Here is a 22,931-nt window from a genome sequence, read left to right on the forward strand (position 1 = left end):
ATATACATATATATCTAGGAGCATTAGAGAAGGCTCTTGAAATGTTTCTACTGTAACATTTACTGGGCCCATGAACCTCAAAGGGACAGAAAGGTCATAGTGAAAGTAACCTTGATTCACTACTACCTTGTAATGAAGTCAGAAATACTTATAAATGAAGTTAATTTCATTGAAAGTTAAGTGAAGATTAGGAAAAATAATGATGATTATTTACTAGACAGGAAAAAAAAATACGGATTTCTTTGGTAGCTGTTTTTTTAAAAAGATGTTAACCACCCTCGTGTTTTCATATTCAGGTATCCTTAGTCTGTTGGAGCATGGAGAAGAATACACATTTTCTCTACCTTGTGCATATGCCCGGTCAATTTTGACTGTTCCTTGGGTAGAACTGGGTGGCAAAGTCAGTGTCAACTGTGCAAAAACTGGATATTCAGCCAGCATCACTTTTCATACCAAGCCATTTTACGGTGGTAAACTGCATCGGTAAGAACATTTTGATGATATTTGGTTCTTACTCTTCCACTTTGATTTTGTATGAAAACTCCTTATTCTTTTTCTCCTCTGTTTTATGTGAAGTTGGATTTGTATTCATGTTTATTTCTTGTTTAAAATATTTCATCTTTTTTTTTTTTTTTTTTTTTTTTTTTTGAGATAGAGTCTTGCTCTGTCACCCAAGCTGGAGTGCAGTGGCGCAATCTCAGCTCACTGCAACCTCTGCCTCCCGGGTTCTAGCGATTCTCCTGCCTCAGCCTCCTGAGTAGCTGGGACTACAGGTGCATGCCACCATGACCGGCTAATTTTTGTATTTTTTAGTAGAAACGGGGTTTCACCATATTGACCAGGTTGGTCTTGAACTCCTGACCTCATAATCCACCCACCTCAGCCTCCCAAAGTGCAGTGATTTCAAAAGTGAGCCACTGCGCCCTGCCAAATATTTCATCTTTTAAGGTATTCTGAAAATTATGCTCTATTTTTACAAATAGTAACATTAAGATATCTACTCTTTTTAAAACTTTCCTGGTGAAGTTACTAGTGAGATTTACAATAGAATTTCTAATGAATGAACATGCAGTCTCTGGCCCAATTCTCCCCTTATTGGGATACAGATTTGGATCCGGACCTCAGTGAAGGCAGCTATAGCTACAAGTTAGGGTGGAAAATATCTAATCATGAGGAATGGTTCAGGAAGCACAATGATTGAAGCCAGTGTATGTGCTTCAGTAGATGCTTAGGTGGAAGCAACTTAGTGATAAATTTCCAGATTCAGCACTTCTTATTCAGTGATGTTGATGTATTTCTTTTTCTTTTTCTTTTTCTTTTCTTTTTTTTTTTTTGTTGTTATTGTTGAGGCAGAGTCTTATTCTGTCACCCAGGTTGGAGTGCAGTGGCATGATCTTGGCTCCTTGCAGCCACCTCCTGGGTTCAAGTGAGTCTTATGTCTCAGCCTCCCAAGTAGCTGTGATTACAGGCATGTGCCACCATGCCTGGCTACTTTTGTATTTTTAGTTGAGACGGGCTTTCACCATGTTGACCAGGCTGGTCTCAAACTCTTGGCCTCTAGTGATCAGCCTGCTTCGGCCTTCCAAAGAGCTTGGATTACAGGTGTGAGCCACCACATCCAGCCAATAGTGATGTATTTCTTAGTCGCATGTGATTTTTTAGTCGCGAGTGGATCACCTGAGGTCAGGAGTTTGAGAGCAGCCTGGCCAACATGGCGAGACCCCATCTCTACTAAAAATACAAAATTAGCTGGATATGGTAGCTCATGCTTGTAATCCCAGCTACTCAGGAGGCAAGGCTGGAGAATGGCTTGAACCCAGGAGATGGAGGTTGCAGTGAGGTGGGACCGAGCCACTGCACTCTAGCCAGTACTCAGGAGGCTGAGGCAGGAAAATCGCTTGAACCTGGGAGGCAGAGGCTGCAGTGAGCCGTGATTGTGCCACTGCACTCCAGCCTAGGTGACAGAGTAGAACTCTGTCTCAAAAAAAAGAAAAAGAAATAGACTTCCCTATTTTTTTTTTTTTTTTTTAAGAGACAGGATCTCCCTGTGTTTGCCAGGCTGGTTTTGAACTCCTGCACTCAAGCAATCCTTGGCCTCACAAAGTGCCAAGATTACAGGCTTAAGCCACCACACTCGGCCAACTTTCCTATTCTTGACACCTTTTCTTCTTTGTACTTACAGGCTATTGTAACTAAGGTCTTCTTCATGTGTTTATTTAATGCCCATGCCTCCTTCCTCAGAAATAGCCTAGTTTTTTTAACTGCTCTCTGCAATTGGAACAGACACATTATCTGCTGTCTGCATTTGTTATAAATATATTATATTCTACCCGTCTTCTCTTACTCCCTCATTTTCCACATCTGTCTCTGATAGTGAGCCTACTTAACTAATCCCCATTCTCATGCCTACCTTCTGTTTCCATTTTCTACATTCACTCTAGAATGCCTGTATATATAGTGTGTGCTGTAATATTATAAAGATTTTAGAATATATATATGTGTGTACATATATATGTGTATATATATACTTTTCTGCATACTAGAAATACTGAGAAATAAAAATAAAGACTATCTCTGCCTTACAAGCAGCTTTCTGCCTAAGATTAGAATCCAGAATACTATTTTTGGAAAGCATTTGTAAGGCTTTAGGAAAAACTCATATATAATAGTTTAAAACAAAGTCTGTCATAATACCATAAGGATGGATAAGGATAAAGGTACTGTGAAGCTAAGATTAGATGATTACTATAGCTAAAAAATTAATTTTTAGTTGATTCATCTGTTAAAGCAAATAAAGAAACATGATGCTTAACATACTTCCCATTGTCTGATAAAGGAAGCATATCACTTTTTCAAGATAGACAAACTATTTTCCTGGCACTAAATTCTAAAGGGATTTGTTGCATGTGTTCTTACGTAGTGACATCGAATAACATAATAGACGGTGTCTTCTTCAGTAGCTCTCCATAAAATGTAATTATCCTTAATGTGAATTACTTGTATATACCATGAATGAAACCCAAAGCTAACTTTCAGTCAATATTTTCTATTTGAAGCTAAGTTAACGTAACCAGTGTTTTTCTGGTATCTCAGGGAGCTCTAGAGACAGGGTCTAGAAAATCTAAAAGGCTGACTTGTCAAGTCTTTAAAAAGCGAGAATGCATATATTTTATTATTTATCAATTATTCTCACTTTAGAGATGAATGGGATAACAATTTAAGATTTAGCCCTTTGCCAACTGTCTTAAGGGCAGCATATTCTGTATTCTATGTCATTTATTGATGCAAGATGTACATACTTGAGATGTTGTGGCTTTAGTCAAGAAAACTTTTTTTCTTTGAAAATAAAATTTTAATTGCATTCTCACCGCATCTCATTTCCATAAGCCTGAGTTGTGGAGAGAGGCAATGATTTTGTCAAGGAGAAAATTCTGATCTGTTCAAATGCCTAGGCAAGTGCTTTGTTGAAATCTTAGATTTCTGTGTTAGAAATTTTTTTTTTTTTTTTTTTTGAGACAGAGTTTCGCTCTTGTTACCCAGGCTGGAGTGCAATGGCGCGATCTCGGCTCACCGCAACCTCCACCTCCTGGGTTCAGGCAATTCTCCTGCCTCAGCCTCCCGAGTAGCTGGGATTACAGGCACGTGCCACCATGCACAGCTAATTTTTTGTATTTTTAGTAGAGACGGGGTTTCACTGTGTTGACCGGGATGGTCTCGATCTCTTGACCTCGTGATCCACCCGCCTCGGCCTCCCAAAGTGCTGGGATTACAGGCTTGAGCCACCGCGCCCGGCCAGAAATATTTTTTAAGACGGCCTTTCAATTGCCTCAGTCATAATGGATCAATGATAGTCCCAGATAAATTAATAATTCAGTTATTGTTGGACAAAAGAGATAATGAAATTGTTACATTTACTTATGTATGTATTTAATTTATTTATTTATATTTTTGAGATGGAATCTTGCTATGTCACCCAGGCTGGAGTGCAGTGGTACAGTCTCAGCTCACTGCAACTTCTGCCTACCAGGTTCAAGAGATTCTCCTGCCCCAGCATCTCAAATAGCTGGGATTACAGACATGTACTATGATGCCCGACTATTTTTTGTATTTTTAGTAGAGATGGGATTTCACCATCTTGACCATGCTGGTCTTGAACTCCTGACCTTAAGTAATCTACCCACCTTGGACTCCCAAAGTGCTGGGATTACAGGTGTGAGCCAACTCACCCAGCCAAAATGACTGCTTTGAGACACAAAGCTTAGCAGGGACTGACGATATGTCAAATTGACATATTCCAGTGAAACTAGAGTTTTTGATAACAGCTTTAACTTCTTGTGTACTACTGATGGTCACATTTAAAAATTTACTTAAAACAGGTAAATAAGTGTTTTTATAAATATTATCTGAAATATGTGACTAGGTAGGGCGAAGTGTCTCACACCTTTAATCCCAGTACTTCAGGAGGCTGAGGCGGATGGATCACTTGAGGTCAGGAGTTCAAGACCAGCCTGCACAACGTGATGAAATGCCGTCTCTACTAAAAATACAAAAATTTTCTGGGTGCAGTGGCGTACACCTGTAATCCCAGCTATTGGAGAGGCTGAGACATGAGAATCACTCTTGCAGTGAGCCAAGATCATGCCATTGCACTCCAGCCTGGACGACAGAGTGAAACTCTGTCTCAAAAAAAAAAAAAAAAAAAAAAAAAAATCTTAGTAGCCATATAAAGGAGGGGTATTAGTTTTATAGATGAGAAAATTGAGACTCTTTAAGACCCTCAGCAGAACTGGTCTATCTGATCCAATAACCATTTCCTTTCCACTCTTACCAGGCAAGTTTTTAAAGAGCTATCAATTATTTTAGAATTTCCCCAAGATTAAGAATCACTTTCCATAACCTAACTTCTTTTGCTTTGTGTTCATCATTAGTGTAACTTTTTAAATGTACCTGTCCTACAGTAGTTTGGTATAAGCTTTTACTTCCTAAATTCCTAAGCTCCGCCTTTGTATCTTCTGTTTGTGTAGGAAATACATGCTGATGCGTGTAAGTGGAATGACAGATTAGAATCTGAGCAGAAGTTTATTTCTTTGGGTTACTTTCTCAGTTTTCTTTAGTCCCATAAAATACTTCTCTGAAGTACCTAATTTTTATTTGTATATCATAGCTACAAAATAATGGTAGTGTCAGGCCTCAGGTTAGGTTGTTTTAAGGAAATTTGTACCTAGAAGTATTGGGAAGAACTTGAGCTTTGGAGTTCATTAGACATGTATTCAAATCCTGCCTCTGTTATTTACTAACTATAAGATTTGGGGGCCAGGTACAGTGGCTCACACCTGTAATCTCAGCACTTTGGGAAGCTGAGGTGGTAGGATCACTTCAACCCGGGAGTTTAGTAACAGCTTGGGCAACATAGTGAGACACAGTCCCTACAAGAATAAAAATAAAAAAGCTAGCTAAGCATGATGGCACATGCCTGTAGTTCCTGCTGCTAAGGAGATTGAGGCAGGTGGATGGCTTGATCAAGAGAGAGAGAGATATTTGGGGCACCTTACCTAAATTTTTGAGCCTTTGTTTTTTCATCTACCGAAATGGGATAGTCACAAGGCTTGACAAATAAGTTAATTTATGTAAAATGCCAAGCATATTTTAAATGTTCAAAAAATGTTAACTTCCCCTCCGTGCACACATGGGCATCCTCTTGTGTATGTATGCTTTTGCTGACTCTTACTCTACATAGTAGAATAAGATAGTATAATTGAGGTTTAGTTTTCTCATTCATTAATTCAGGCAACATTTATTAAGTGCTTATTCAGACACTTTGCTAAGTGCTAACTGGGGATGTAGAGATGAGACCCATTCCATGCCTTTTAAAGAGCTTACAGACTGGGGGAGGGGCCAGGATGGCAAACCAATAATAACATTACTGTGTGATCAGTTCCCTGAGGACATACAATGTAAGTAAAGAGCTCAGGCCATTAGTGACACCTGTTTTTATACATTAAACTTTATTGGAACACAGCCATACCCATTCATGTACTTGTTTCTATCTGCTTTCATGCTGCAGTGAGAAAGTCAAGTAGTTTTAACAGAGACTGTCTGGCCTGAGAATCCTAAGATATTTACTTTCTGGTCCTTTATAGAAGAAGTGTGCTGGTCACCTTAGACTGTTTTAAAGAATTGTTATAAGCAAAGTGATGAGGCCTTCTTCCTCCTTGTACTCCTTTGCAAGCTTCTCATGGCCTGCCTGTAGTGTATGTGATTCCTGTCCCCTGCCTCATTTCGCTTCATGCTGTTTTTGCTGTATAGCTGCTGTAAACAATACGAACCCTGTATAACCCAGCAGTCATGAACAGGACCCTAAGATTGCTCACTGGAAAGCTTCATGGGAGATAACAATAACTTGAGAGATGTGCTGTGGCAGTAAAAGAAAGATCAAGTGAGGAACTGATTATCTTAGAATATAGTTCTGGGTATATGTGGATGGGAAATGGACTAAATAAATGTTCAGTGTCGCTTCCTCATATCCTGTTTGGTAGAGATAAATTTTCAAGGAAGGGAAGGATGTTGGCAAGTGGGATCAGAGAGAAAGCATGCAATGACCTCACAAGAAACATTCACACTGGCAAGAGTCCCTTAGCAGGGCAATTATTTAAGTGTGTATTATACTTTGAGGCATAACCCAGAGTAGTTCCCTCCATGGTTCTAATCAAGCTGACCAATAGTCATGGTGTTCTTTGTGTCCAGTGAGCTACAACCACTCTTTTTTTTTGAGACAGAGTCTTCCTCTGTCGCCCAGGCTGGAGTGCAGTGGTACAGTCCTGGCTCACTGCAACCTTTGCCTCCTGGGTTCAAGCAATTCTTGTGCCTCAACCTCCTAAGTAGCTGAGATTACAGGCTGTCCCACCATGCCCAGCTAATTTTTTGTATTTTTAGTATATAAAGTTACTCTTAACTCTTGATTTTGAATGTTTGATTTGCTCTGATACTCCAGAGATCTGGCTTATAAATAATTTGGTTATTGGGCTCCGTACACCTCTCCCTTGAACTAAGTTTACAGACCTTTACTGCAAAAGCTGAAACTGGACTCCCTGAATTCTACTTTGTCCTTCTTGGTCCCTTAGCTTATGCCAGAAAAATGCTACTTGAGATTCCTGAACTGTCACTTAAACCTCTAGGCTTCAGTCTTTTGGATTTTTTTTAAATCTAGATAAGCCATATTCTCTGGCACACTGATTAGACCCTAACATCATTCCCTAAGTTCTGAACCTCTATCTAATCTGCCCTTGTTGTTATCTGTGTCCTATAGTGAACATAAAATACTTCACTAAAAATAATTACAGGCCAGGCACGATGGCTCACACCTGTAATCCCAACACTTTGGAAGGCTGAGGCAGGCGGATCATGTGAGGTCAGCAGTTTAAGACCAGCCTGGCCAACATAGTGAAACCCCGTCTCTACTAAAAATACAAAAATTAGCCAGGCAGGATGATGCACACCTGTAAGCCCAGCTACTCCAGCTACTTGGGAGGCTGAAGCAGGAGAATCACTTTAACCTGGAAGGTGGAGGTTACAGTGAGCCAAGATCACACCATTGCACTCCAGCCTGGGTGACAGAACAGGACTCTGTCTCAAAAATAATAATAATTACACCCGTTCCTATTCCTATCCTGTTTCTATTCATGTATTTGTGCTGCATCAATACAGCTATGTTGACTTAAACAGCCATATATATGGCTATTTTATATATATGGCTATGGTGACTCTTTATTAAACTTCAATAGCAGTAGTGTTTAAGGTTTCTCTGAGTTCTATGGTGATGATAGCTTTTGTATACCAGTGCTCTTTTAATTGTTCTCTTTTAGCAAGATAATTTTAAATATTTTTATGTATTCTTTTATATTTTTCTATATCATTGTTTTGTGTGGTTTCTAAATTTAAAATTAGGCTTATGTAGTTTAAACAGGATTGATGTATCCAGAACTTCAAATGTAGGAATGCCAAATATTTCAATAAATAGAAAAAAGAAGTTAAATAGATTGTAATTTTGTAACATTTTTAGACTGTAATAAAGAAACGATTGATATTTTCATATTTCTATTTAGTTTTAATATTGTAATAGTTTTGTTTGTAGCTCCTGGCATTTTTTCTAAAGATTAAAATTGATATTATTTGAACAAATTATGAAGGAAGCTGTCACTGGACATACAAATAATCTAACTTTAGCACTGACATGTCGAAGTGAGGTGTATAGCTAATTTCAACAGGATCCACAGGGTATGTTCTTGAGTTTCAGATCTAAGAAGCAAACATGGTATCACTTATTAGATCATATCTTTCTTTTCTCTCTGCTTCTAGGGTTACAGCTGAAGTAAAGCACAACATCACCAACACTGTGGTATGCAGAGTGCAAGGGGAATGGAATAGTGTTCTTGAGTTCACCTATAGCAATGGAGAGACAAAGTATGTGGACTTGACTAAATTGGCAGTGACCAAGAAAAGAGTGAGACCTCTGGAGAAGCAGGATCCCTTTGAATCCAGGTACGTCATCCTTGCATCCATCCAGGAAAGAGTCAGAAGCTCTGAATCTTAATCTAAGCCTTTTCACTAACTGGTGACCTTGGGCAAATCACATCACCAGTTTGCATCAGCTTTGTAAATCGAAAGCGTTAGTCTAGTCTGATGTTAAACCCCTTGCCAGCTGTGAGATTATATGATATACAGTCACATTTTAGTAAAAGCCAAGCACTGTAAATGGAGCAAAAATATTTAAAATATTTACTGTCAAAGAATTACTGTCTATATCATAAAAACTTTATCATAAAAAATTTTGTTAAATTATTAAAAAAAGGCAGACACCCCAATACAAGAAAATGGGCAAAGGATGTAAAGAGGTAGTACATGAAGGCCGGGCGCGGTGGCTCACGCCTGTAATCCCAGCACTTTGGGAGGCCGAGGCGGGTGGATCACGAGGTCAAGAGATCGAGACCATCCTGGTCAACATGGTGAAACCCCGTCTCTACTAAAAATACAAAAAATTAGCTGGGCATGGTGGCACGTGCCTGTAATCCCAGCTACTCAGGAGGCTGAGGCAGGAGAATTGCCTGAACCCAGGGGGCGGAGGTTGCAGTGAGCCGAGATGGCGCCATTGCACTCCAGCCTGGGTAACAAGAGCAAAACTCCGTCTCAAAAAAAAAAAAAAAAAAAAAAAAAAAAAGAGGTAGTACATGAATGAAGGAACGTCTGGTCAGCCAAGGAAGTGAAAAATTATTTAGGGTAATCAGAATTCAAAGGTACAGATTAAACCATAAGACAAATTAGTTTTTAAAATAATACCTCTTTGGGGAAAAGGTGTGAGCAAATGGGCATTTTCATACTGCTGATTAGATGTTGGAAACCAGTATAATCTGCAGAGAGAGTATTTTGGTAGTATGTGTCATAGGCCTTAAAAAATAAAGCGGATCTAAATGTGTTAATAAAGTACAGCTTCCAGGGCCGGGCGTGGTGGCTCAAGCCTGTAATCCCAGCACTTTGGGAGGCCGAGGCGGGTGGATCACGAGGTCGAGAGATCGAGACCATCCTGGTCAACATGGTGAAACCCTGTCTCTACTAAAAATACAAAAAAGTAGCTGGGCATGGTGGCGCATGCCTGTAATCCCAGCTACTCAGGAGGCTGAGGCAGGAGAATTGCCTGAGCCCAGAAGGCGGAGGTTGTGGTGAGCCGAGATCGCGCCATTGCACTCCAGCCTGGGTAACAAGAGCGAAACTCCATCTCAAAATAAATAAATAAATAAATAAATAAATAAAGTACAGCTTCCAAAATGTGTTGACAGTGGTTGCTTCTGGAAAGGAGTACTGGGATCTGGAATAGAAAAGAGACTTAATTTTTACAAGATTCCTCTTTGGGGCCGGGCACGGTGGCTCAAGCCTGTAATCCCAGCACTTTGGGAGGCTGAGGCGGGTGGATCACGAGGTCAAGAGATCGAGACCATCCGGGTCAACATGGTGAAACCCCGTCTCTACTAAAAAAAAATACAAAAATTTAGCTGGGCATGGTGGCACGTGCCTGTAATTCCAGCTACTCAGGAGGTTGAGGCAGGAGAATTGCCTGAACCCAGGAGGCGGAGGTTGCGGTGAGCCGAGATCGCGCCATTGCACTCCAGCCTGGGTAACAAGAGCGAAACTCTGTCTCAAAAAAAAAAAAAAAAAAAAGATTCCTCTTTGTACTGTTTAAATTTTATATTGTGAGGGATTATTACTCTTATCAATTAAAAATAGAAAAAAAAAAGGAAATACAGGGAACCACTAAACATCTTACGTTAAGATCACATAAATAGAACCAAACAGTTTTTAACTAGGTGTCAAAGGGATTAAATGTCCACATTCAAACATTCAGAGTGGGTCAAAAAATACAGCAATAATGAATTTTTAAAGAATTCTTTTAGGGATTTATCCTAAGGAGAAGGTCTCAAAGTTTGCTTTACAGACCCCCATTAGGTTCTTGAGACCTTTTCAGGGCATCCGCAGGTTCACAATTTTTTTATGATAATACTGAGATGTTATTTGCCATTTTTCACCCTGTGGGCTCTTATGATGGTGTAAAAGGAATGCTGCGGGTAGCACTGGTGGACCTTAGGACTAATCTAGGCAATGGCACCAAACGTCACAGGCAGTCGTTATGTTCTTCACTGCCCTGTACTCTCATACTCTCATGCCACTTTCTCTTAAGACATCCTTGAAAAAGCAATAGAAATTATTAGTTTTATTAAATCTGGACCACTGAGGACATGTTTTTTTGTTTGTCTGTTTTGAGACAGGGTCTTACCCTGTCGCCCAAGCTGGAGTGTGGTGGCACGATCTCAACTCATTGCAACCTCCACCTCCTGGGTTCAAGTGATCCTTCTGCCTCAGCCTTCTGAGTAGCTGGGACTGCAGGCATCAACTACATGCCTGGCTAATTTTTTGTATTTTTGGTAGAGACAGGGTTTCACCATGTTGTCCAGGCTGGTCGTGAACTCCTGACCTTAAGAAATCCTCCTGCTTCAGCCTCCCAAAGTGCTGGGAGTATAGGCGCGAACTACCATGCCTGGCTGAGTACATCTTATTAGTATTCTGTATGACAGATTGGAGTACATGTAAGCATTTGTGCTGGCTACTGAAGAAATACGGTGGTTATCTGGAGGAAGAGCACTTGTATAATTGTTTGATTCACAAGCAGAACTGATCACTTTGTTCATGAAATACCATGTTTACTTAAAAGAATGACTGACAGACAAACTATGGTTATTCTAATTTCAAAATTGGGTAGAGTAGACATTTTACTTGTAAATGAAAGACCTGAATGTGACACTTCAAGAAAAACAATTGACATTATTTGTTACTAATAATAAGATTTGAGCTTCAAGGCAAAGTTAGAATTTTAGAAAATGTTATCTGGCACCATGAGCTTGAAAGCTAGAGTTATCTGGTGAACTTGGTGGTGATATTATTGAATGTGATTTTTAAAAATATTAGATAATGAAGCCGGGCGCGGTGGCTCAAGCCTGTAATCCCAGCACTTTGGGAGGCTGAGGCGGGTGGATCACGAGGTCAACAGATCGAGACCGTCCTGGTCAACAAGGTGAAACCCTGTCTCTACTAAAAATACAAAAACTTAGCTGGGCATGGTGGCGCGTGCCTGTAATCCCAGCTACTCAGGAGGCTGAGGCAGGAGAATTGCCTGAACCCAGGAGGCGGAGGTTGCGGTGAGCCGAGATCGTGCCATTGCACTCCAGCCTGGGTAACAAGAGCGAAACTCTGTCTCAAAAAAAAAAAAAAAAAAATTAGATAATGAAATATGTCAACATCGGAAAGATCTGCATAACTCATTGAACCAGTATTTTGCAAGTGACTGATGCATGATCTTACAGAATCATGCATGGATAAATGAGCCATTCAGGGTGCACATTAGATGCGTAGATTTCCATATAAATTATTTGAAAAAATAATTGACATTCTTAATTTTCCACATTGCAATTACCACTTTTTAAAATTACCACTTGTTGAATTTTAATACATTATGAAACAATTGAATTATTTGAAAACTTTGTTAAAATATTCTTCTCTTTTCACACTATCTGTATTAGGCCAGATTTTTCTTTTCTTTTCTTTTCTTTTTTTTTGAGACGGAATCTCACATTGTCACCCAGGTTGGAGTGCAATGGCACAATCTCGGCTGACTGCAACCTCTGCCTCTTGGATTCAAGCGATTCTTGTGCCACAGCCTCTTACAAGTAGCTGGGACTATAAGCATGTGGCACCATGCCTGGTTGATTTTTGTATTTTTAGTAGAGATGCCTGGCTGATTTTTGTATTTTTAGTAGAGACGGGGCTTCACCAAGTTGGCCAGGCTACTCTTGAACTCCTGACCTCAAGTGACACATCCACCTTGGGCTCCCAACATGCTGTGATCACAGGCATGAGCTACCACCTGGCCCAGAAGCATCTCTTTATTTGCCCATACATTCAATCTACTGTGATACATTGTTTCAGTTAAAGCATATATAAGAAAAATCTGGGCTGGTAGTGGCTCAAGCACACCTGCAATCCCAGCACTCTGGGAGGCTGAGGTGGGCAGAGAACCTAAGGTCAGGAGTTCGAGACCAGCCTGATCAACATGGAGAAACCCCATTTCTACTAAAAAATTTTTTAAAAATCAGCTGGGTGTGTGGTGCACATCTGTAATCCCAGCTACTTGGGAGGCTGAGGCAAGAGAATCAATGAGCCACGATCACATCACTACGCTCCAGCCTGGGTGACAGAGCAAAACTCTGTCTCAAAAAAAAAAAAGAGAAGATATGCTTCTGAATTTTATTTGCTAACATTTTGTAATGAATTTTATAGTTTCTATATACATGAGGGATATTGCCCAGTTCTTTTCTTTAGGGAAAATTTTGAATTACAAATTACATGTTTAATATATAGGGCCATTAAGGTTTTCTGTTTCTTCAATGAGCTTTGGTAGTTTGTGTCCTTTAAAGAATTGGTTCATTTCAGCTAATTTGTCAAATTTACCATCATATAATTCCTAATATTACCTTTTTAAAAAATCTGTGTAGGATCTGTAGTGATGTTCCCATGCTTATTCCTTAATTTGTAATACCTTTTTTTCTAATCAGTGTGACTAAAGGTTTATTAATTTTACTAAAAGAACCAGATTTTGGCTTCACTGATTTAGTCTGTTTTTGTTTTCTTTCTCATTGAATTTTGCTCTTTTATAAAATTTCCTTTTTTCCCCCTTACATGTAAATCACTTACTATTCTTTTTTCTGATTTCTTAAAATGGAAGCTTAGGTCAGGAGTCAGTCAGCAAACTTTTTCTGTAAAAGTCCAGACAATAAATCTTTTAACCTTAGTGGACCAAATAGTCTCTGCCAAAGCTGCTTAACTCTGCCATTGTAACATGAAACATCCATAGACAGTAAGTCAATGGTTAGACATTGTTACATTGCAATAAAAATGTATTTATAAAAATGTGCAGTGGCCATAGTTTAATCCCTGGTTTAGGTCATCGATTTTTCTTCTTTCCTAAATGTTTAATGCTATAAATTTTCCTCTAAGGACTGTTCTTTTCTATTCAACGACTTTTTATGTGTTTTCATTTCAAAATATTTTCTGATTTCCTTTGTGGGTTTTTTTTTTTAACTCATGAACTTATTTACAAATGTGTTGATAATTTCTAAATGTTTAGAGATTTTCCAGCTATCTTTCCATTATTTTTTTCTAACTTAGTTTCATTTTGGTCAAAGAATATACTTTGTATGATTTTAATTTAAATTTATTTAGATTTGTTTAATGATTCTGAGTATGTTCTATGATTCTGAATATGTTCTGTCTTGGTAAATGTTTCCCCCCCCCCTTTTCTTTTTTTTTTTTTGAGACAAAGTAGTGTCTCACTCTGTCACCCAGGCTGGAGGGAGGGCGGTGGTGCAATCTTGGCTCACTGCAAACTCCGCCACCCTGGTTCAAGTGATTCTCATGCTTCCTCAGCCTCTTGAGTAGCTGGGACTACATGTGGCTAATTTTTTGGCATTTTTAGTAGAGATGGGGTTTCACCATGCTGGCCATGCTGGTCTCAAACTCCTGGCCTCAAGTGATCCACTCACTTCAGCCTCCCAAAGTGCTAGAATTATTTGTGAGCCACTGCACCTGGCCTTGGTAAATGTTTAATGTGTACTTGACACAAATATGTATTCTTGAGCCCAGGAGTTTGAGACCAGCCTGGGTAACATGGCGAAACTCCGTCTCCACAAAAAATATAAAAATTAGCTGGATGTGGTAGCATGTTCCCATAATCCCAGCTACTCAGGAGGCTGAGGTGAGTATGTTCTATAAATATCAGGCCAAATGAGTTGACAGTATTTTTCTAGTCTTCTGTATTCTTCCAGATTTTCTGTGTATTTGTTCTATCAATTAAGTTTAGTTATTGAGATTGGTTATTAAAATTACCAATTAAAATCGAATATTTTGCTTTGTAGTTCTGTAAGTTCTTCATTTTATTAGAAGTTCTGTTATTAGAGCAGGTATTTATATTTAGTTTTTTTTAAAATTTTTGTTTGTTTGTTTTAATGTCTTACTTATAGAGAGTTCATATAAATTTATTTTTATATTTGAACCATCTCTTATTTTTTTAAAGTAAACTTGATATTTTATTTTCAGAAATGTGTTAAGAAACCTTTTGGAGCCATTAAGATACATCTGTAGCCTTAAGTCTTTAAATTATAAGACCTTTGTAATAGTAGAGTTATGTCTTCTGGATGTTTTGAGGTTTTTTTTTTTTTTTTTTTTTTTTTCGAGATAGAGTCTCTGATGCCCAAGCTAGTGTGCCATGGCGAATTCTTGGCTCACTGCAGCTTTAACCTTTCAGGCTAAAGCAGTCTTCCCATCTCAGCCTCCCAGGTAGCTGGGACTATAGGTACGTGCCACTAGACCCAGCTAATTTGTATATTTTTTTGTAGAGACAGTTTCACCATGTTACCCAGGCTGGTCTGAAACTCCTGGGCTCAAGCGATTTGCCTACCTTGGCCTCCCAAAGTGCTGGTATTACATGGGTGAGCTACTGTGCCCAGCCCTCATGAGGTATTGACCCTTAATCATTATGAAATGTTTTCTTTATCCCTGGTAGTAGTCCTTGATGAATTTTACTTTGATATTAAAATTGCCACTTTAAGAAAACTTGAGGGCAAAGTGGTTCATGCCTGTAATCCTAGCACTCTTTGAAGATGACGGAAACAGATTGCTTGAGCCCAGGAGTTCAAGACCAATTTGGGCAATGTGGCAAAACCCCAAAAACTACAAAAATTAGTCAGGCATGGTGGTGTGCACCTGTAGTCCTACCTACTCAGAAGTCTGAGATGGGAGAATCACCTGAGGCTGGAAGTCAAGGCTTCAGTGAGCCATGAGTATGCGATTGCATTCCAGCCTGGGTGACAGAGTCAAGACCCTGTATCAAGAAAAAAAAAAAAAACTTGGCCAAGTGTAGTGGATCATGCCTGTAATCCCAGCACTTTGGGAGACCAGGGCAGGAAGATCACTGGAACTGGAAATTTGAGACCAGCGTGGGTAACATAGTGAGACCCCCAGCTCTGTTGAAAAAAACCCAAACAAAACTTTATCCGAGTATATTTTGTATATCATAAAATTCACCTGTTTCAGGTGTACCATTCAAAGATTTTTAGTAACTGTCTGGCTGGGCTTGGTGGCTCATGCCAGCACTTTGGGAGGCTGAGGTGGGCAGATCACTTGAGATCAGGAGTTCAAGACCAGCCTGGCTGATATGGCAAAACCCTGCCTCTACTCAAAATACAAAAATTAGGCAGGTGTGGTGGTGCATGCCTGTAGTCCCAGCTACTCTGGAAACTGAGGCAGAATTGCTTGAGCCCAGAAGGCAGAGGTTGCAGTGAGCTGAGATAGCACTACTACGCACTCCAACCTAGGTGACAGTGAGACCCTGTCTCAAAAAAAAAAAGAAAAAAGAAAGAAAAATTTCTAGTAACTTTCTTGAGGAGTACAATTATTACCCTAAATCAGTTTTAGAATCTTTTTATCCCACCGTAAGATCCCTCATGTTCATTTACAGTTAACCCCCATTACCCCCCAGCCCAGAAAACCACTAACTTACTTTCTGTCTCTATAAATTTGCCCTTTCTGGATATTTCATATAAATCATACAATATGTGATCTTTTATTCCTGGCTTCTTTCCTTAGTATAACATTTTTGAGGTTCATCCGTGAAGTTTTTTTTTTTTTTTTGAGATGGAGTGTTGCTTTGTCACCAGGCTGGAGTGCAGTGGCATGATCTCAGCTCACTGAAACCTCTGCCTCAGCCTCCTGAGTAGCTGGGACTACAGGTGTGTGCCACCACACCCAGCTAATTTTTGTATTTTGAGTAGAAATGGGGTTTCACCATGTTGGCCAGGATGGTCTCTATCTTTTGACGTGATCTGCCTACCTTGGCCTCCCAAAATGCTGGGATTACAGGTGTGAGCCACCGCGCCTGGCCCTGTGAAGTATTAATTGCATGTATCACTGGTTCATTGCTTTTTGTTGCTGAATAGTATTGCACTGTATAGATATATCACATTTTGCCTATCCATTCACCAGTTGATGGACATTTCCAGTTTGGGGCTGTGATGAATAATACTGCTGTGAACATTCTCCTACAAATCTTTGTGTGGATATTTATTTTCATTTTTCTTGGGTAAATACCCAGGAGTGGAATTGCTGGGTTGTGTGGTAGTTTTATGTTTTAACGTTTTGCATTTTTTTACACATGTATATCCAGTTTTCCCAGCACCATTTGTTCAACAAACAGTTCTTTCCCTAAAGAATTGTTGTGGCAGGTTTTTTTTTGTTTTTTGTTTTTTGTTTTTTGGGTTTTTTTTGCTTGAGATTTGTTAAGCTTCCCTCTACCTGTGTGTGGCCTAGAAACTCTCTGGGCAGTAAGTTAGAGCACTCAGAGAATTCCCCTCATTTGTTTCCTTTCTCAAGGATCACTGTCCTGCACTGTCTTTTGACACTGCTCATTATCTGAAAACCACTATTTTATTATATGTTGCCTGGTTTCCTGGTTGATGAAGGCAGGAAAATAAATGTGTTCCCCATTATTTCATCATGTCCAGAAGCACAGTTGGTCTTGCTTACATTTCAGCTTTGAAAATTTACTTCTCTTTTTACTTGTTAATTTCTAAGTTTTCTAAAAACAAAAATCCTTATTTTATAAATTTGGAAAAATACAATTTTTTTTTTTTAAATTAAAAAGCAGAAGCAGCAGCATCCTGGACATAACCACAGGCAGCATAGTATCATTGTTCTTAGAATTCATAAGCACGAAATTGTAGATGTAATTTAGGAAATGTTATTTATTTTATAAAATTACTGTAATTTTGAGGGTATTGATTCTCTTTATCTCTTTTAAAGAATGTTTGTAAAACATGTGGTTTTTGGATTACAGGCGATTGTGGAAAAATGTGACAGACTCTCTGAGGGAATCTGAAATTGATAAGGCCACAGAGCATAAACGTACCCTGGAAGAACGTCAGAGGACTGAAGAAAGGCATCGTACTGAAACAGGCACACCTTGGAAAACCAAATATTTTATTAAAGAGGTATGCTGTACATGTGTTCAATATAAAACGTATCTACTTGGTGAGAACTTTGGCTTACTAGGCTTTGTTAAATTGCTATCACTTATACATCTTTTTTTTTTTTTTTTTTTTTTTTTTTTTGAGACGGAGTTTCGCCCTTGTTACCCAGGCTGGAGTGCAATGGCGCGATCTCGGCTCACCGCAACCTCCGCCTCCTGGGCTCAGGCAATTCTCCTGCCTCAGCCTCCTGAGTAGCTGGGATTACAGGCACGTGCCACCATGCCCAGCTAATTTTTTGCACTTTTAGTAGAGACGGGGTTTCACCATGTTGACCAGGATGGTCTCGATCTCTCGACCTCGTGATCCACCCGCCTCGGCCTCCCAAAGTGCTGGGATTACAGGCTTGAGCCACCGCGCCCAGCCACTTATACATCTTTATTTTTAAAAGTAGCACACTGTATATAAATACCAACTGTTTTTGAGACCAGCCTGGGTGATCTGTCCCAAAAAAAAGAGCTGGGAGCAGTGGCTCACGCCTATAATCATAGCACTTTGGGAGACTGACTTGGATGGATCATTTGAGGTCAGGAGTTTAAGACCAGCCTGACCAACATGAGAAATCCCATCTCTACTAAAAATATGAAAAATTAGCCAGGTGTGGTGGTGCATGCCTGTAATCCCAACTACTCGGGAGGCTGAGCAGGAGAATGGCTTTTGAACCCAGGAGGTAGAGGTTGCGGTGAGCTGAGATTGTGCCATTGCACTCCCGCCTGGGCAATAAGAGTGAAACTCCAACTCAAAAAAAAAAAGGGTTGGGGGTAGGGGCAGATACACCATGAACAGATTCTAAGAAAGAAGAGTTTCTAAGCAAGAACCTCTGTATATTATTAAAAATGAGCTCTGGGGCCAATCGTGGTGTTATGGGTCTGTAGTCCCAGCTGCTCAGCAGCCTGGGGCAGGAGGATCCCTTGAGCTCAAGAGCTTGAGGCTCCAGTGAGCTATGACTACACCACTGCATTCTGGCCTGGGAAACATAGTAAGACCCTATCTCTCTCTCTCTTTTTTTTTTTTTAAAGAGCTCTGGAAGCTGAGAGCAGAGAGCTATATCTGTAAAAGATACAACCAGTGAGATTTTACAAGATGGATACCCTGATTCTTGCTGCTGACATGACCTGTAAGCTTTCTACTTTTTTTTTTTTTCCCAGACAGAGTCTGGCTCTGTCACCTAGGCAGGAATGCAAGGGTGCAATCTTTGCTCACTGCAACCTCTGCCTCTGAGGTTCAAGTGATTCTCCTGCCTCAGCCTCCCAAGTAGCTGGGATTACAAGCGCATGCCACCACACCTGCTAATTTTTGTATTTTTAGTAGAGATGGAGTTTCACCATGTTGGCCAGGCTGGTCTCAAACTCCTGACGTCAGGTGATCCACCCACCTGGGCCTCCCAAAGTGCTAGGATTATAGGTGTGAGCCACTGCACCCGGCCAGCTTTCTACTTTTCATTTATACCTTATGTGACAGGCAGTAAGAACCTACCTCTTAATCTTTATTTCACACTTTGTGATGCTGGACAGATAGTTGCAGAAAACTGTAGCAAGATATGGCTATTCCATTAAAATAGTGAATTTCTGGATGGTCTTGAGTAACTGCCTGATGGAACAGTAGACTGGAGATGTAGACTCAGATTTGGGCTCATTTGGGCGGGGCATGGTGGTTTGGGCCTATAATCAATCCCAGCTACTCAGGAGGCTAAGGCAGGAAGATCACGTGAAGCCCAGAGCAGACTGGGCAACATAGCGAGAACTCATCTCTAAAAAAATAAATATAATAAAAGTATTTGGGTCCATTTGGGTGATAAGATGTAAGCAGGGTTTTCTAAGTGGTATGCCAGGGCACAGAAGTACAGCAGATGCTTTAGAGTGGTCATGGTATTAGCACCTAATGGTTGCTATTGTGAAAGAGGAATTATTCTGTGCAAAGTAACTTTATTCAGTACTGATGGAATAGGTGAGAGAGATCAAACTCAGTTCTGAATATGGCAGTAATAAGTGGGGATTTATAGCCCACAGGCAGGGTGTGGGAGCAGGTAAAAAATTACTAAGAGGAGCTTAGGTATTAAGGGTTGGGTCAGAGGAGCTTGATTGGATATCAGGGCTGTGACATTTTCAATAAACTGGTTTATCAGGATTCTTTGCTAAAACTGGGCTTAGGAGGCCAAGGACAAGGCCTACTTAGTCAAAGGAGCCTGACTAGTTCTGGAGAAAGTCCTTGTCACAGTGAGCCAAATAATTGCTAGCCTTAAATCATTTTTCAATCAAGGTAAATATATTTTCTTAAAGTTGTTTAATAGTAAATTGAAGGAGACATAGGCCTTAAGGACAGAGGTTCAAATCTGACCTATTTTGCCTAGTCTCGTAAACACTGAACTCCAATCTTCACTACCCTGGCCTTAACTCTGTGAAATTCCCACTCTAGTGTGTTCCTTATTCGTTTGCAGCAGTTCTTTGTTTTCCTCACTATGCTCTTCTCCTGTCTTTAGTTCACTCTTGCTTTTTTTTTTTTTGAGACAGGGTCTTACTCTGTTGCCTAGGCTGGAGTGCAATGGCACGATCTCAGCTCACTGCAACTTCCTCCTTCCAGGTTCAAGTGATTCTCCTGCTTCAGCCTCCTGAGTAGCTGAGACTACAGGCACCCACCACCACGCCCAGCTAATTTTTGTATTTTTTGGTAGAGATGGTTTCACCATGTTGGCCAGGCTGGTCTCAAACTCCTGACCTCAAGTGATCCACCTGCCTCTCAAAGTGCTGGGATTACAGGCATGAACCACCACATCCGGCCTCTTTAGTTCACTCTTTGACTCTAACTTTGTCTTCTTTTATTATCTTCTTTCTAAGGGAACCTGGGAAATCGAATGGTAACAGAGTCAGGACAAAAACAAAACCAGAACTTAGATATTAGAGATGCCAGTGGAGATGGAGAGAACAGTTAGTACCTTCCCGGCCATTTGCTCCACTTGCTGCCCATAGCTCTGTGAGTCAGGCTCAATCCGTAGTGTCTTGGTGAAATTGCTACAAATGGTTCTTGCAAAATTAAATGTTCGTGGGTCACAAACTAGATCCTCCCATACCATACCTTCTCACCTAAATTCTAGCTGAACCACAGGCATTGTTTGATATTCTAATCCCAGAGATTTTATTCCTTCACAAAAACTCTATTTTTTTTTTTTTTTTTTAAAGACAGTCTTGCTCTTTCGCTCAGGCTGGAGTGAGGTGGTGCAATCTCGGCTAACTTCAACCTCTGCCTCCCTGGCTCAAGCAATTCTCCTTCCTCAGCCTCCCGAGTAGCTGGGATTATAGGCACGTGCCACCGCACCTAGCTAATTTTGTATTTTTAGTAGAGACAAGGTTTCACCACATTACCCAGCCTGGTCTTGAACCTCTGACCTCAGGTGATCCACCAAAGTGCTGGGATTACAGACGTGAGCCACTACGCCAGGCCACAAAAACTCTTTTTAAATGTGAAAATAGAATTTCGTTTCAGTGAAGGTGTTGCTTCTAGTTTTGGTTACTGATTTTGGAAATACTAGAGGGATGATTCTTTATCTTTTTGTTTCAGGGAGATGGCTGGGTTTATCATAAACCACTTTGGAAAATAATTCCAACAACACAACCAGCAGAGTGACACATACTGTCTAAAACTCAACCAAATGAGGTTCTTCTCTGTTTACCCTAAATCCTCCCAGAATGGAGTCATTGCACTGAGTGACCTGTTTCCTGATTCGGCAGACTGAAACTAGCTAAACCTGAATGTACCTACTAGGGCACCATAATACTGCAGCAAGACCAAAGTGGTAAAGAAACACAGTGGACCTCTTACCAACCTGTCGTGTGATGTGAGCAATACCATCTTAAACTTGTTACCTGAATTAGTAGATGAATCTTTTATCCAGTTCTTGCTCCTAAAATTAAGTTTAAATCCCCTATTTTTGCACAGGGGTAGCAGATACACACAACAATGAGAACTCGGTGACTTTGATTTCTTTGTAGTGAAAAGTGAAGTCTCTGTTTGAGAGTTCGTGTCTTTCTTTCTGTCCATTACTGAAGTATTCACTACTCTTATAAACCAACCAAGAGGAGGAGAAAGATGACCCAGAAGTGGATTCAGCCATCGTGCCTGAAATCAGTGTTTTAAAAAAAAATCAACCAGGTTGTGGTTAAAAGGCATTCTATTTCCTCAAAAAGACTGTGTGCCTATGTCTGAGGAATTTATCCATTATCCACCTCTGTTGGAACTCTCTTTTAAAAAGTACATTTATAGATTGATTAGAATTATAACCATGGAGAATTTTTTCTTCTGAGCATTTTAATATACTTGAAAACAACATTGACTTGAAAAATTTCAGAACATTTTTCAGTACCTAGTTTTATTAAATATTACACTTGAGACAATTTTTAAAAATGTGTTCATGTCAATATGATGAGATTTTAGCCTTTCTCCAGAACTAAGGCATTAAAGAAAACAGCAAATATTGAAAAAACTGTTACTTTTTTCCTTCTTTTTTTTCTCTTCTAGGTTAATATCCAGTATTATGTATTATCCTTTTGGATAAGTATGCTTTATTTTACCTTTCTTAAAAATTAAAATAAATGATTCTATTCATATTTGTCAGTAATTCAGAACTTAAATGTGTAACTGAACATGCATGTAAGGTATGGTTTTAATTTTCGAGGAAACTTAAATGCTAAAGAAAGAGAATGAAATTAAAAGGTATCAGGAAAAAAGATCAGGAAGTTGTATTCAGGTACAAATCTTTTTAAAAATATTTTGTTGCATTTGAAGAATTTCTGGCAATTAAAGGAATAGAGCTAATTATGGCTTTCATCATTCGTTCATGTATTTATTGAGCACCTACTTATTATGGTGCTCAACACTTGTTACTGCAAGCTACCTTAATTTCCCAAGAGTGGTGCCTTACTCTGTTTTTTCTGACATGGTCTTCCAATCAGTGTGTATAACATACCTGTTGTTCATCAGCCGTTTTAGATGGCTGTGCCTGTTGCATCATCATAAGAGGTTTAAGCTTTGTGCTCTGATAAATTGTGTTCTGTTAAAGAAGTTAGTAGGATGAAAACAGCAAAACAATAATTTTTTCAACAAATTGTAAATTATAAGAAAAAGAGTTGGTTTGTGTACAACAATTTTAATGATTCCCTTGTTCATTTTTGCTGTGAAATGCACTGAAAAAAAATATCAAAATGAGTTACAGTTCCTGTGTTGGGAAAATTGACAAATAATAAAACTAGAGAACGGTGA

At 39.6% G+C, this 22,931-nt stretch overlaps 1 protein-coding gene across 4 annotated transcripts in view; it reads left to right on the plus strand.

Moving 5' to 3' along the window:
• The window catches only part of OSBPL11 (oxysterol binding protein like 11), an 86,901-nt gene extending 63,970 nt beyond the window's left edge, over positions 1-22,931 (plus strand). For 3 of the 4 annotated variants that reach the window (XM_039477592.2, XM_074404200.1, XM_074404199.1), the window contains 4 exons: positions 297-483; positions 8,356-8,538; positions 17,489-17,642; positions 21,234-22,931. In XM_039477592.2, the coding sequence (XP_039333526.1) occupies positions 297-483; positions 8,356-8,538; positions 17,489-17,642; positions 21,234-21,299 (590 nt within the window). In that variant the 3' untranslated portion in view covers positions 21,300-22,931. The other variant, XM_074404198.1, reaches the window with a different exon arrangement.

The sequence above is a fragment of the Saimiri boliviensis genome, chromosome 8, assembly GCF_048565385.1.
Source record: "Saimiri boliviensis isolate mSaiBol1 chromosome 8, mSaiBol1.pri, whole genome shotgun sequence".
Taxonomy (NCBI): domain Eukaryota; kingdom Metazoa; phylum Chordata; class Mammalia; order Primates; family Cebidae; genus Saimiri; species Saimiri boliviensis.